Source organism: Malurus melanocephalus, unplaced genomic scaffold (assembly GCF_030028575.1).
Source record: "Malurus melanocephalus ecotype Western Australia unplaced genomic scaffold, MMel_1.1 scaffold_0, whole genome shotgun sequence".
Taxonomy (NCBI): Eukaryota; Metazoa; Chordata; class Aves; order Passeriformes; family Maluridae; genus Malurus; species Malurus melanocephalus.
Genome location: NW_026623232.1, coordinates 811,093 through 827,569, shown reverse-complemented (window position 1 = coordinate 827,569; position 16,477 = coordinate 811,093). Strand labels below are relative to the sequence as shown.

Below are 16,477 nucleotides of genomic sequence, written 5' to 3'. Positions count from 1 at the left end.
ATTATTTGGGGTAGGACTTAACAGGTYTCCTAGTTTCCAGGCTTTTATGGGCAAAGCTGCCACCAGGTTTAGAATTTGATTTCTTCTATTCACAAGTTTATTTAGCCTCTTCGCCAGTCACTGATCTGATACAGTGGTAAATTCTGCCAGCCCCTGACCAAACCCCGGAATTGAGTTAAAACCASCAAAARAACCACAAAAAGGATGGATATCTGTTACACTGTCATTATATTCATTGGTGTGTAACATAACAGAAATACATACAATATTCTGCATTCTTTCTCTTGTCAAGAAAACATTAAATTGGATCAGATAATATTTCTRTGAAATGTTTTTAGTTGAATTTAGATATGAAAGGTCATTCTGCAAATATTACTRCTTTCAAAGATATCATGTGCAAAAAAGTAAACAAATAATTAGAACCCAGTTTTTAAAATGTGCTTATAATATAAACTCTTGGAGGCGGAASAATCAAGTTCAATTCAGTGAAATAYCAAGAAAACTTGAGGCACAGGATTTTGGTTTTGGTTGGGTTTTTTCATTGTTGACATTCTTGTAAAAGGTACATTCTTGTTGGAATCTCTTTYTTCACACCAGTCCTTGCTTTTCTGSTCACTGATACAGTTCAAACAATATAAAACAAACAACTATATTTTGATTTGTTTATTCTCAGATCCTTGTTGCTTTAAGGCATCTTCATTTCAAAAATATTGTTCATTGTGACCTCAAACCGGAAAATGTATTGTTGGCATCAGCTGATCCTTTCCCACAGGCAAGTATAAAAGCCCCTTTCTTATGATAAGCTGTTMAAATTATAGAATTAGCAATGTTTATTTTATATATGAATTATTAGTAACCTGTATAAATAATTAGTGACCTGTCTACACACGTTTTAGATAAGAAAAACCTGATCACTTATTCAAACCACTTTACAAAGAAGTCATCTTTGAAAATCCTTGACTTTTGTCATTTGTCTAAAATATTGAACTAGATTTTCATGTGTGACATAGCTACTYGTGTGATCRTTTCTAATTTGCTCACCATTACAGCASAAATTATGTAGCTGGTTGATTTGCTCCAGAAAGAAAGTTATTTTTCTGAAAGTTTGAGTAGGGCGCATGAAGAGCAAGACCTTCTTTAATTTTATGAATTTAAATGCCAAGTAGATCGGAGGATRTTTAAACATGCTTTCTGACTGGTCATATTTCTCATTAAAATATACTTTTATCAGCTTCTGTTACATTGAATCTGCAGAGTTCATCTATAATCTCCTTGAATTGCCCATATTAAAAGGAGTACTATTGATAATTTTTAAATAATGTCAGTATCAATAATTGGAAGGGAAGGATCTATACTGAGTTGTGAGTATTTTCAAGCAGTTAAATCTGTTGCTTTGCAGAACTCAGACAAGCAGARAGGCAGAATAGAACTAGGTCCACAATAAAATAAAAGTGAAYGTTTAAGAATTAAATTTTGTCAAATTGCTTTTTAGGAAAAAGCCATGGCTAAAGCAAGTTTTCCATTTACTGTGTTTTTATGCAGTGAGTGAATAAATATTACTTTATATTACTGCTTTCATCAGGACCCTGAGTTGTTARGCCTATCCAAAATTGTGTTTTATTAATGGAACGAAGGAATAGAAGAGACTATGGACTGGTAATCTGGTCTGCTGTTTCAGTGGAATAAGAGTATTCCTCCCAGAGAGGAGTTTTTAAAAAAGTGTCCTTGAAGAACAGTAGAGGTGCATCTTGCAACTAATTGATGATAAAAGTTCCTCAACTATGTATTTGATAATAAAAATAATGTCTTACTATAGCATTTTTCATTAAACAGGTAAAACTTTGTGATTTTGGCTTTGCCCGAATCATTGGAGAGAAATCATTCAGGCGTTCAGTTGTAGGAACTCCAGCCTACCTTGCTCCAGAGGTTCTGAGAAACAAAGGATATAACAGATCTCTGGATATGTGGTCAGTGGGTGTCATCATTTATGTGAGCCTCAGTGGTACCTTTCCATTCAATGAAGATGAAGATATACATGACCAAATCCAGAATGCTGCTTTCATGTATCCACCTAATCCATGGAAGGAAATTTCTCTTGAAGGTAATACCTATTTGAGGCTGTGCTTATAGAAATGCTAAAAAGAATAGATGTATTTTGCTTTTATATTTTGTTCCTATACATAACAGCATTTAAAAAAAAAAATCTGTTGTAATGTATCTATTTTGTGCTATCAGCTGCTTTAGACGTTTCCTACAGAGCACATAMAGTCTGCATATGGCATAATCTTCTAGCATGGGATCTCTCCAGGAGGTGTTGGGAAGGAAGCACATAACCACCTACAGATGAGATTGCTATAGAACTTGTGGGGAACTTCAGCTGCTGGAATTGGTCTTGTGTAGATTTATTTATGTACCTCRTCACTCTGCTCTATTGCATCTGCAGTCTGTTTCTTGTTCTGCTTGTTCCAGTATTTTTGTTTGGTTTCAGTAGGATTCTGTACTCTGATATYTTTGTGTGGACGAGATAAAACTGAACAATTCCAAGTAGATGAAATTTCAGGAGCAGTGCGAGCAAATATTGTACAAGAGACTTTATSCAGGGGCTTGGGGATAACTGTGAGACCTTTGAAACTCGAATTCTGATCAATGACATCAAAGACTTTTGATAAACTAAAGAGCCATGTGACTAGTTCWCTAGGAACATCTTTAAAGATGGTAAATTATTTCTATTAAAGATGTCTCTAAACACAAGTATGGTATTTAGATAAAATTGGCACTTCTGCTTTTCACCAACATTTTCACATATATAACATTTTCAGGCAGCTTGATTTTCTTTGGGATTTTTTTTAGTCCAGAATTTTTGTGGGATTGCTTCATAAGTCTTAAGGCAAAGAGCCATTGTAAGACTCGATTCTTATATTTTTCTAAATTGTAATATGTGCCAAATTGAATTACAACACTAGTATTTAAAATTTCTGGTATTTACAGCATGGTTTTTCTGGTTTTCAGGTGATACRTTTAACATACCTGTTAAACATAATTTAAAGAAGTGTGCCTAATGCTTACTATGATATGTATCACATCCATGTGAGACTTCTGAAAATGCTCTGAAAGCATTGTTTGTTATTTTATCTCAGTGGCAGATGAAGTTTGAAATCTGTTGGAGGAAAAAAAAGCTATAAATCTGCACAATTRCACACTGAAGTTCTCCTGAACCTCTACACACTTTGATATGTAAGCTGACAGAATCTGTTGGCAGCAATGCTTTATCTGTCGCTAGAGATAAGCAAACAGCAATCAACACAGGGGAAGCTGCAAGAAATTGTCTCCCACAAGTTTCTACTGTGGTAGACAGAAGATCAATTTTTGCACTCAGAGGTGAAGATTCAGTAGAGCACCTACAGAAAACTCACCTACTTGGGTGTTATCTCTCCATTTGTGGAATCACAGCCTTCATTAAGAGTTGATGGATACCAGGCTGCAAGCATGCAGAAGGGAGGGAAAAACACTTTAGCAAATTACTAAGTTAAAATCTCCTTATTCATTGTAATTTTATTACATATTTTGTATGTGTAGTTTTTAGTTAATGAACCACTCTGTTGGGCTGGAKGAAAACCTGGAAAATGTCGGAAGAGATTCCATTGTCTAACACAGGCAGCTGAAATCTATATCTCCATCCATTATTCCTTGATAATACTYCATCAAGTATTCCTTGATAAGGCTGGTTTTTAGAGCTCAAAWTTGAATTAAAATTCCAGTTTACTTTGGGAAAATAAAGGAATGTTTTTCCCATGTCCTGCTCCACTCTCCTGCACAGCATGCAAGAGAACAGGAGCTGGGCCCTCGGGACCTGCTGGCTCCATCCACTTTCTGCTGCCTCTGACAATGTAGCGTGGTTAAAATGCAAACCTGCATCTCTTGTCTCAACATGTTTGAATTCTGAACATTGCAATGCTAATTAATGCTGCAAGTGATTGAAATATTTAGGGCAGAAACACCGATAATTTAAAAGGTTTTATAAAGGAACTTCTGCATGCCTATTGCAATGATTGGTGCTAAGGAAAGCTGAACAGCAGCCAAACTTTTGTGTCTTGTCAATGATTATTGCTGTGACTCAGGGACCCAAGTGTGTAAAACTTCCTGCTACTGTAGCTAGTTCGGYGCTCTCTTCAGGTCATTGCTCATAAAAAAAGTTTAAAAATAGCGAAATGTAGTTATTGCCATCTTCTACTTTTATTGCTATCRGAGAAGAAAAACACATATTTCTTTGAATTTAATAGACAGTGCAGAAATTAGAGTGAATGATGCTCTGTTTATCACCACTTTTGTTTTAGTGCACACTAGATGCTTTTCCTGATACTTGCTAAACAAACAGCGTGTTAATCTGTGAGCGGGAAGGCAGAGGGTAGCAAAACTTAGAAAAAAAAAAAATGAGACTGATCATATGTAAACAATGTSTCTGGAAAAGCAACAACAGTGATAAAGTAGCCTAAATGTTCCTATTATATGTTACTTAGTCAATTATTGGTCTTCAGGAAAAATTGATGTTTAAAATTTTAAATAGCGCTGATGAGGTGGTAGATTAATAAAAAATACATGACCCATAACAGTTTAAATTGCATGGTAATATACTTCAGCAAATTCAGAGGAAAAGTACATGGAGATAAGTTGTGTTTTGGAGGGAAAATGTGTCATATGGTGCAATATTGTGGTCTGTGTTAATTTTCTTGATAGTTACTTCTGTAACATTTTCTAGCAATTCTTAAAATAAAAAWTTGCAGTCACAAGCCAAGAAAGAAGACAGAATCTATTTGAGGATAATATTTTTGAGTGCCTAATGGTTTTAAGTCACCATCAACAGTTCTGTCTTCTCTGCCAATCATTTATGTGGTCTAGTAATTGACTTGAGTCTTCTCTTTCCATAATGTGTCTGTCTGATGTCATAACTCCTGGATTAATTTCATCAACTCTTTCTGCTGAGAAGTTTAGCTATTTTTGTGTAATGCTTTGTCTTTCCTTTTCACCATTAAAATGTAACTTATGAAAACCAAGATCTTTCAAYTTTGTAGCTCTTAGATTTCTCTATAGGGAATTCTGATTTTTACCTAAGTGGCTTCATTTTTCCATCTTTTTCCAGTAACTTCACTCTTGAAGGAACACAGCCCAAAAGCTGAGTCTGTTTTTGGATGTCTAAATAGAATTTTAAGACATTACTGGAGATAGTAGTTTTTGTGGTAGATTTGAGTGTATTTTAGAAAACCAGGTTTTGTCTCAGGCATTCAGCATTCCGTTGCCCAGTCTGCTATTTCTGCACTGTCTTCAAYATTTGTCAAACCTGGCTACATTTCCACATTCAATGAATTGCTGTATGACAATTTGAACTTAATTCAGTCTTCATTGTGGCGTTTTGCTAGATATTGCTATAGAGGAGTCTACTTGCAGAATTCTTACCTATTTTATAGCTGTAAATTTCACTTCTCTCAAACATGGAACCTGTTTTCAACAGCTTTACTGTTTGTTTCCAGCTTTGACCTTCCAGTCTACCAAATTTGCATAATCTCAAAAGATTTAGTTTGAATTTTTTCATCTTTTTTCATCAGTTATTACTACTAGCCTGATGAGCTGTGAGATGTGCATATCCTTGATTAGGTGCTTCACATTACTTAATATTATTAAAATCATMTGAGAAGAAACAATGCAATTACTTTCATGCATTAAATTTGACCATKATGTCCCTGTTACAATACTTTGTAGTCATAAACAAATACCACAGCTGCCTTCAACCCTTATTTATTTATTCTTTTTACAGCATAATGTGAATAGAAACTCTGAGCGTTTCACACATTAATGATAAAGTCACGTGAATGAGTGAGCATTGAGTGTGAGAGGTCAATGCATGTTATAGCTCAAAGATGCTCTCTCCTCTGTAAATGTTTAGCTAGCTGTTGAAACTGAGGTCTTGACTCTTCTTACATGTTTGCTAGGATAAATTAGTATTAGGAAACCTCTCTTGTAGAAGGGTACAGCTTAGAATTGCCAAGAATTTCTTTTGAGTGTATAGCTGACAATATCCCTGAAAATCTCAGTGAGCTAAAGATCATTTTATGCTAAAATAACTGCATGTCCACTAGAGTATTTCCAGTGAATTGGAACTGTCTCTTCAGTTTCAATCAAAGGAATTCAATCAAAGGGATCCCGAAAACCAAAGGGATACAGAGCTTTCTGAAGTTTGCATTTGGATCTTTCTGTTGGGAATTCTGCTGCATGACCTATCTAAAAGACCGGTACTAATTCTCTTGGAGTAGTTGGCTAGTTTATTCTCTTTGATGACATCTCCAGCTCCTGAAACTTTATAAGCCCTCAGCTGGCCACTTACACTATCCTTAAAAAAAACAGAAGGTAAGCAGAACCCATAGAAGTGTTAGAAAAAACAGTTCCATAATCCTCTCAGAACTTTGATTCAGGTTGCCTTCTTGGTGATAACCTGTCTCATTCCCATAGATGGTGTGCAGTCCATAGGTGGTCTTTCTTACAGCTCAAAATTTGTTTAATTACTGATTTTACAGAGGGATACCATAAAATTTTATAAAGCTCCTAAAATGTCTGACCAGGATTACTTTAAAACCTGATTTAAAAAAAAAAAATCTTTGAGAGTGCTTTAAAATACAGTGTAGTTGCTACCCCCTCCTGGAAATTGCTTTATCTTCCTGAACAGAATATTTAATTTTGTAACAGATGATGCCCAGATTTAGTCCCCTGAAGTTGTATGTCTAAAATAAATGCTAATGCCTTCCAAATTTTTATCTCCAGTGTTTTTAAGCAGCACGACTCAAAGTTTAATCATTAAAATATTTTGTGAATCTTACTGTTCATTCATTTTGCGTGAACTGAAGCCAGACTAAAGTTTTTAAGATAGTAGCTGTCAGGATACTGTCAGAACAAAATGGGATTTTTGTGACTTGAAACCAAGAGAAAAACCAGGAACTTTTCACACGTCTTTTATGTATTTTAATTCCAGCACTCACACTAYCGGTATTAAACTTCCTAGCTGCTTCTTTGCTTTACACAGCACTGTTCTTTTCATGCATTGCCTGTWTGCATCACTTGCATCTTGGCTTCAGATACTCAGACTAAACCCTTGCACTCGAGAAGTGGCGTTTCATGCATTGCATGATTTCCTGGTAAAAAGTAGCCAAGACTCTTTGCTGTTGAAACTCGTGTTTTGTTTCTTTCTTCATCTAAGTTTTAAAACTGAGTAATAAAGCAAATGATATTGTATCAGRTAGTTTGAGTTTCTACTTCATGTGTACTTCTAGTCATGTTGCATTTCTGCTTATTTATTTATTTGTACTCATTTATTAAGCGGCCAGTGATAAGCAAAACTTTCCCAGCAAAAAATAATCCTAGTTAAAGAACTAAAAACAAGCAGCAAAACTGGTTACAGAGACAGCAATATTCCAGTGGTGAAACAAGCAGACTATCTGTGTAAACTGTTCTCAGGAACGAATGATTACTTGATACTGACAGTTCTAACCATCCTGTGAAGYTGCCTTTTYGCTTTCATCATAGATTTCTTCCCTRTTCTTTCTTGTGCACCTTCTCTGGTGATTTTTTGTAGACCAGTGCCTTTCCTGTCTGTTCAGCAAGACATTGGCAATTTCCCCAAAGAATACAAAGAAATATGTTATTACTTGTCATACATCCTTGTCTTGAAGTGAAAAAGAGGGGAAAAGGGCTCCTCATCCTGTTGTAACTTGAAGGAGGTTGAATAGCTATACATAATTTCATCACTTGTAAGGCTCACAATGATATCTCTTCCAGTGGGTTGCACAGAAGGTGTGTAATAGAGACGTGATCAATCCTCAGTGCAGGAAGAACATTCAGTAGGTACTTGGCAGTTACCAAGGGMCATGCTGGGATATGTGCACCCTCATCTCATCAGTTACCAGGACAATTAACCCTTTCATAAAGTTCYTGACCTGTTTTCCAAACTGAGATTCATAGTAAACAATGAAAAAATGAGCTCTGAGGGTCATACACACAAAAACACCACTGAAAATAATAAAGAAATGGTAGCTCTACTAAATTCACATTCAGCACTGGCTTTTGATTTTGAGAGGGAACGAAATAAACATGAGTTAGAGAATTTAGCATGAACTGTACTTGATTCCAAAAGARACAGTAGATAAGAATCTGTTTGTCCACAACAGAAAAGTAAAATTAGGACCATCTGTTCCAGGAAAAGAATGGCTCGGAGCTTCTGGCAATGCTTTCTTTGTCAAAAGTTCTGAGATTYGTTTTCTCTCATTCCCACAATTGCTTTGATTTCCAAGACAGTRTTCATCACCAGGAAGTCAGGGCTGCTTTAGTGATAGTCTGCTATTGGTAAGAATAGGTTTGTCTGTCAAACTTAGTGCATACATTCCGATAGGCTGCTGTGTGCATTCCCATTTTCCTGGACGTTGTTTTCATTGTGCTCTGCCCCACGACAGAAACACACATAAAGACCTACATGGTAAATAAAGCCTGCAGACAGGAAGTCTCTGTTAAAAAAGGAAAGCTTTTCCATATTGTAGCAAAATACAAGCTCAGAGATGTGTTGGTTTAAAGAATGCTGTCTCGTCTCATACTCTTAAAACATTCAAGGTGATTACTCAGTTCCTTCAGTACAGCTGACAACAAAATCCATCTGACGTGTTTCAGACCCAATGCCCCTCAGTGATGGCATGTGTCTCTGTTACTTTCAAGACCATCYTTCTCTGTCACCATGATATAAACAGAGAAATAAAGATGTAAACCAGCATACTTTGGACATACCAAGGGATAGTGTGATGAAATGGAAAAATTGCAGGAATGTTACCATTCCTGTGGCTAGTCAGTTATTCTGTAATAACAGTTACTTTCTACCAGAACAYGCTGAACATTTAGCACCATCTTATAGGATTTAATCTTTCATGATAGCCTCATTTAAAAAAAAAATTAAATTTTTTTTTTTATAATTTCATTTAAAGTTCGTCAATCTCATTCCAGAGATTTTTTCAAATGAGTCACTCATTGCAGTTCCCTGCACTGGTCACTAGCTCATGGGCCTCATCCCTTCAGGCACTACAGCACCCACAGGGTGCAAGAGTTGGGTTTGAGAGAAGTTTCCAGGGGGCCCATATAGCACCTTGAGCTACTTAAAGAAGGCTATGAGAGAGCTAAGAGTGGTCTTTTACAAGGGCATGTAGGGGTAATTGCTTTAAAGTGAAGGAGGATAGGTTTAGGTTGGTTATTAGGATGAAATTCTTGACTGTGAGGGTGATGATACAGTAGGATAGGTTGCTCAGAGAAGTTATGGATGCCTCATCTGTGGAAATGTTCAAGATTGAGTTGGACAGGGCTTCAAGCAAGCCAGCCTAGTAGAACGTGTCCCTGCCTATGGTAGGGGAGTCAGATCTTTAAGGACCTTTCCAGCCTCAACCATTCTGTGATTCTAAGAATGTCTGTGAATCATTGACTCCAAAACCATAGAAATGATGAAATTTGTAAAAGAAGCCCTATCAGTTTTCTGAAACAGTAGACTATTGACTAGCAAGTAGAAGCAATGCTCAGTTCAAAAGAATAATATTGCAARACTCGGTGACGTACAAAACCTGATTTCTCCACTCAGTGACTGGGAAGGTGCTGCTGTCAGCTAAAAGTGGCACTGAAAGTCTCAAAGAAATATATACACGTGTATTTTTTATTGTGGAACCTGAAGAATACTGTTCTTGGGAGGACAAGGTTAAAGCTGGAAGATTTGACAATGAGGGAATACTTTCGAAGTGACCTTGCATCTTGCTGCACAATGTTGGTGTGGAAAAACTCCATTTCTTTTGCTCAGTGTTGTTCATCCTCTGCCTGCTTTGAGAAGCAGAATTCCCATGTGGAGATAACACTCCCACAGGCCTGCTTGAGCYTCCTGGTGGGGAGAGAGACCACGAAAGCACAGCCCTGAGATAAACTGCAGGGGCACAAAGGCYTTTGGCATATTGGTCCARGCAGTGCCCCCCCMCTGCGAGGATGAGCTGAGCATAACAGAGCCGGGTCCCCGTGTCTGTGCCACCCCGTGTTGTCAGGGAGGTAATGGAATAAACCTGCTCCCTGCATTTCAGCTGTGGCTTGGTGGTCACTTTGGTTACCTCTATGTCTCAAATCACACAACTGTAGCCCTCATTTACTTGAGTTTTTTTTCTCCTGAGCAGGATCCGAGTGAGAATTATTTTCAAAACAGTTTTAATTCCATAMGGAAGGGTTGCATGGGTACCTTTAGGTACATCAGCACTGATTGCAATTTGTAAAAGGCTGGAGTAAAAAAGGGTAACTGCCCTCTTTAAAACCCCCACATCTGTCTAGCTTTCTGTTTGCATGTCCTAGTTGAAACAAATACATTTAAACTAACATTTTCCACTATTATTTATTTTCAGCTATCGATCTCATAAATAATTTGTTGCAAGTGAAAATGAGAAAGCGCTACAGTGTGGACAAAACATTAAGCCACCCATGGTTACAGGTATTTCTCCAAATTCCATGTTTTAACTTAGTCATTTAGACTCTAAGCATATAAGAAATCTTCATCTTTAAGCCCAGTAGAATTTAAGAAAATCTATAAACCTGAAGATTTTTTCAGATCCTTAGAACCTCATGCTCATTCACCAATTTGCCTATAATTTCTCATTAATTTCTGAAATACTAAATTCTCATATTAAACACTCTCATGCTTTTAAAATACACTGAAAAATATTTTATCATATTTGTCTACTAAGAAAATTATGTATATTAAAAAAACCCTTGTATTCTTTTGACTTACATTATTTCATTGCCTGGATTTTACCCTGATTAACATCTTATTAAAATTGTTCAGTGGGCTTTCACTTCACAGTCATCACAAAAACTAGTGAAGTTGTATGCTTTTCAGGAAAAATATTAGCCACATTCAGCTGAATTTTTCAACTAAAAAGTGAGATGTAAGGAATTTTTAAGAGGCTAGCAGCCTCTGTCTTGTGCCCACCATATGGTAAACGTTTTTATCCTGGCAGCAGCCAAACCACTGCAAATTCAAGGCCTAAAACCATGCAGTGAGGAGCCAGGACCTGTCCCACCATCCCCAGCCAAGGAGCAGGGAAGCYTGGGGACAGCTTGTATCTTTAGGCAGATTTCATGGTTACATGTTGTAAGATTTTTCCATTCTAGAGCAATAGGGATAACCCTTAGAAAGCTGAGTAAATAGCTCTTTGGATATTATTGATAGTAGAAGGAAATATAATCAATTTTAGGAAATCTAAAAGTTAATACTGTTAYTGTTTTCCAGGACTACCAAACCTGGTTAGATTTAAGGGAGCTGGAATGTAAAATGGGGGAACGTTACATCACCCATGAAAGCGATGACTGCCGGTGGGAACAGTATTCAGAAGAACAYGGATTGCAGTATCCGGCACACCTTATCAGTCCAAGTGCTAACCGTAACGAAAACACCAAGCTAGAAGAAACAGAAATGAAAGCCCTCAGTGAGCGTGTCAGCATCCTTTAAGTTGCATCCCCTATAATCTGTCAAAACACTGTGGAATTAATAAATACATACGGTCAGGTTTAACGTTTGCCTTGCAGAACTGCCATTATTTTCTGTCAGATGGGAACAAAGCTGTTATGCTGTTACACTGTTGATATATCTGAGTTGCCAAGACAAATCAACAGAAACATTTTTGTGTGACCAACTGTGTTGTATTTACAAAAGTTCCCAGAAACACTAAACTTGTTATTGTGAATGATTCATGTTGTATTTAATGTATTAAAACCTGTCTCCACGGTGCCTTTGCAAACTAGTGTTTTTCTTACTTGAGCCCCATTTTGGTAAGAGAGAACTTTCCCGTGAAGATCCCGGGGGTTTTTTTGCATCGTTAGTATTGTAATTGTAAGCAAACTCTTGAAGAGTAGATTATAACTGCTGTTCTGTGAACAACTTCTACCATTTGGATAAAAGCTTTATTTAGTGTTTTAAAAATAGAAAAGGCAAAAAAAAAAAAAAGATTTGCATAAAATTGTACAGTTTCAAAGCAGATAACCTATGTGTATGTATTTGTGTGTTTGTGTACATAGATACACATACATGCACACACAACATAACTTGCTCTTAAGCCTAAATGCCTTAGTAAAATATAAACTGCAGCATGTCAGTTGTATTTCCCCTTTTCTTAAAATATTCTTCTCTAATATGAATATCCTCTAATATGTTCATTCAGAAGCTAAATAACATGTTGACTTTGTGTATGTTTTCAATAAAAGTCTTGTTAAAATTGGTTTGTTGATGAAACTTTCTTTTTAAAGTGTTTCTGGAGTGGCATCAGAGGTAGGTAGATCATCATTTAGAAGTCTGTGGGGTGGTAGGTGGGAAAATGCTGCTGGCTAACCCCTGTACCTGTCCCACWTATTTTGTAAGAACCTAATTGGACTGATCATGAGTTCGGTCACTTTGAAAAGCGACYGGGGAAGTTGAGGATCATTAAAGAGACTTTAGTTTTTCAAGAAATGTGCTGCTTTTGCTTTTCCACTGAGTTCCACTGAATTGACAAGGTACTGCAGTTTYTTCTTGCTCTTCTTGCCTTGAAAATGTTAAAGATACTGATTATCATTTCTAACAATTTTAAGACTACTAACGCTAAGCCATTCAGTTTTGAACTGTCATTTTGAACAATGACAGATGTTCAGGCTGCGCTATAAAACCACATGACAGAGTAACTTGGTCAAAAGCTGAAATTTATTCTGTGCCATGGTCTATCTTGGAAAAAAAACCAGTTGATGTATAGGTATTGAAGACTGAGGTTAAAAATGTAAAGATACATTGGATGAGAGGCAGAAGTTTGCAATGATAAGAGCTAATAGCCACATATGGTGAACCTCCACTGTTCAAATCTCAGCTTTATGTTAGAATTGTGAGCTCTTCGGTAGATAAATCCATTATTTCATTGAAGAACTTTTTCCTGAGGAAATTTTTGCCAGATACATAACATAACTAAAGCCAGAAGAAATTTTCTTAGGTATGTCGCACCTCTGCTGGATAGTTAGTGTAGAGGAAAGTTAGTAGTTGGTAGTTAGTGTAGTGTTAGTACTGTAGAGGAAATGAAGRCACCTTTATTCAAACAGAAAAAAATACGTTTTAGAAAATTAAAAAAATATTTATAAATCTTCCTGCTCCTCACCTGCTTATTCTACTCCCACTACCAAAAAAATAAATCCTTTTCCACTTCAGTTCTGTAGGGAAGGTCTCTAATAATCCTGGCCTTGTGTCATGTTCTGAAGCAGCTCTTGTTGGGCAAGTTCAAATCTATTGACTATTCTGCCATGCTGTATTTTCTGCCATGCCTATATTTTGCATGAGGATGTTCCAACAAGACTAAAAATTGGCTAATCATTGGCCATTGTTTATTTTTCTTTCAGCCTTAAGCTTAATCATCAATTGACTGTAAAATTAACATAAAAATAGACTTGGGCTGATCGTCAAATTTTCTGTCAGTAGAAGTGTATGTGGTTGTATGTATTTAAAAGCAAATTCACTTACAAATGCACTGATGGACTTATGGAGATATAAAGATTGTATATATATTCAATTCTCTGGGGACTCCAGGCATCAAGTCAAATAAACTAACTTTCCTAAAAGGTAATTAGGAAAATTACCAGAATCATATGGACTTTGTTYGGATGCTGTTATTATGACTGCTCATAAGGAGCCAGGACTTCACAGAAGTGCCTTAATTTTGTTGTGTCATTCCTCTATATTAAYCAGTAATGGATTTAGAGCTCTGCTTTCATATTGATCAGTTTAGGTGAGCTGGGATTTTATTAGGGACTTGATTTCATTAACAATTGGTGTATGAACTCTTGAGCAAAGGTAGTTTTCAACAGCACAGATAAATTCTCTGAAATACCAAATGGCGTACTGGCAATCTGTTCTTAAGCATGGACAGGAGTCAACAGCTAAGAGAGGAAGCCAACCACTACAACTTGCAACAGCACCTCTAAAAAGCTGGGTGACAAAAATAAAAACAGTGCAACTTCTAGTGAAGGAAGAAGAGCATTGAGTACTTATACTGAACCCCAATGTCTGCTGACTTCTGCCATAACAATGCACAGACCTCTGTTAATAAAGTCACATGAAGCACTTTCAATAAATTGTTTGCCAACAGAGAGAGACGAATACATAAATTTCTATCCTGAGAAACTTTATGACTAGCCTACTAAACACATTATCCAAGGTTTTATTACTAGGGGCATATTTCACATTTTTTCTTCTCCATGCCTGTTTTGTTTYTGTGGGGTTTATTGACCACTGAAGCTTGCTTCATCACTTTTAAGAAACTTGTGCAAATGTTCACTGCTTTTCAAAAAATAATCTGCCATTAGCCAATATAATACATTAAAATTTTCCCCACTGCTGCTCAAAAATGTTGCACTGTGAAATTTGAACTGTTTGCATTTCAGCCAGACAGATGAATTCACTGATTCCTAACTCACAGCCTAAATGGAAACTTGCTCTTCCAGGCACATCAGCATCAAAGTGTACTGAAGCAAATCTGGGGTTGTGTTGTCCTGTATAATTCTCAGCTTTTTTTAACTCAGGAAAGTGGAGTGGTAAGGTACTCTGTGGTAATATTTCCATGGCCTGTACCATTTTCCATTGGGCCAACAGTTCCTGCAAATGCAAAATGGAAGCAAAACCAACAATGGTTATGCTGCATATGTGTTGGCCTGAAGATCTGTTGATGGTATTTCCTTTTCTGCTGCACTACACCGTGTCCTATGCATATCAAGCACATGKGTACAGGTAATCACAGATTTGAAGACATGCTTACTGTGTCAAAACTTAGCTGTGGAGTGCAGAGAAGTATCCAGCACATACTTGGAAGTCAGAACTTCTGATTTATGTTAAKTTGCCATTTTCACTTCTACAATCTTTAGTCACTCAGACACCCTTAGTGTATCCAGTGTCTTGTCCCAGTAGTTTAACTAAACACAGTGTGCAAAAGCATGCACTTGTGCAATTTGTACAGCTCCAGTGTCACACAGCTGCTCAGCCACATGTGACCTTCCATCCATCCACGCATTCACATCTTCACATCATAGGATGGAATTCCTGTTACTATGCCTTTTTCTGCCACTGTCTCAGATATCAGACCTCCTCTTCAAAAGTGGTTGTTCTACCTTCCACTTTTTCATCCTTCCTCCTSTTGCCCCTCTACACCTCACTCCTGAAAAGCCTTCCTAGAGTTTCACATCTCCAAGGGTTCAGAAAGTAATAAATCCTATCCTCATGTCAAGGCAACTGCCATTTTGTGTGTGTGTGTTAATAACAGCCTTTTTTGTTTGAGAGATTCTTTATTTTATGTTATTGGATAAACTAACAACTCTTCTGCACAYCTGACTTTATCCTGGACAATGAAGTTGTAGAGGTGATGGGGAAAGTGCTAACAAGCTGATACAGACACTTGACATCCTTTTAAATTAGAGAGAAAGGAAAAGGAAAAAAACCTAGGGAAATATAAAAAATAAATCATTAGGCAGCTTAGCCCTCACATACTRTTTCAGTCCATAAGACTAGGCAAAAGATTAGAGTTGGGTAATTATGGATTATGATGCAGTTGTTATTCAGCTAGCTCTACCRAAATATTGGCATCCTGGAAAAGCTCTACTTCATGCAGATGCTCCAGWGACCAATACCTGTAGAGGTTTAGCACCCCAAACTTAGCTAAACTTACCATTTTCACAGAGAAACTATTTTTTTTTCCTAAGATATTAGGCCATAATTCAACAAAGCCAGACACACACTGCACTGGCCACCTTTTGCCTCACCAGACCTGTGGCATCTGAACCAGAAGTCTCCATGTTCCTGGGGTTTCCCATACATACACCAGATGGGAAAGAATTCAACCAAATCAAATGTAAACCAGAGGAACTGCCTTGGCTTGCAGTGGTGACAAATTTGACACATGAAGGGGCTGCAATTTCACCTAGCGTTTTGCTTAGCTTATTTCTAGCAACTGGAGCGAGTCAATGCTGAAATTGGAATCTACTGGCTGAGCTAATATTTGAGCTTCTTGWTGAATCGTTTATTTTGGTGAAGAGCAGGGAGCACACTTAAGAAGTGTAAACTATTTTGCTGCCTAAGCRCATCTACGAACTTGAACATCAGCTGTTCACAAACAAGAATTTAATAAAAGTCTACTTCAGTTTCAGACTGAAAACTTGCTCTTTTGAAAGGTTCCATGGAATGAAATGTTTTGCTTGGGCATCCAAGCAGTAAGGCCCTAAACGAAGGGAATCTATCTCTGCTGTGAGTCTGGAGAACCTGAGGCCTCACGCTGCAGAAGTCTGCCAGGCAGGGTGCCAACCAGGGGAGCTTCAAGGAAAACAGGCACGATGAAAATGTGCCTTTAAGGCAAATGCCGAAATCTGTAAGCATGTG

The 16,477-nt window shown here is 37.1% G+C and overlaps 1 protein-coding gene across 1 annotated transcript in view; it reads left to right on the top strand.

Annotated features, from left to right (window-relative positions):
* The window catches only part of PRKD1 (protein kinase D1), a 112,595-nt gene extending 100,286 nt beyond the window's left edge, over positions 1-12,309 (top strand). Inside the window, exons 15-18 of the mRNA XM_057372285.1 lie at positions 674-772; positions 1,834-2,101; positions 10,449-10,534; positions 11,333-12,309. Coding sequence (XP_057228268.1) covers positions 674-772; positions 1,834-2,101; positions 10,449-10,534; positions 11,333-11,551 — 672 coding nt within the window. The 3' untranslated portion in view covers positions 11,552-12,309. The remainder of the gene's footprint in view (positions 1-673; positions 773-1,833; positions 2,102-10,448; positions 10,535-11,332) is intronic.
* Positions 12,310-16,477: the final 4,168 nt, after the last annotated feature.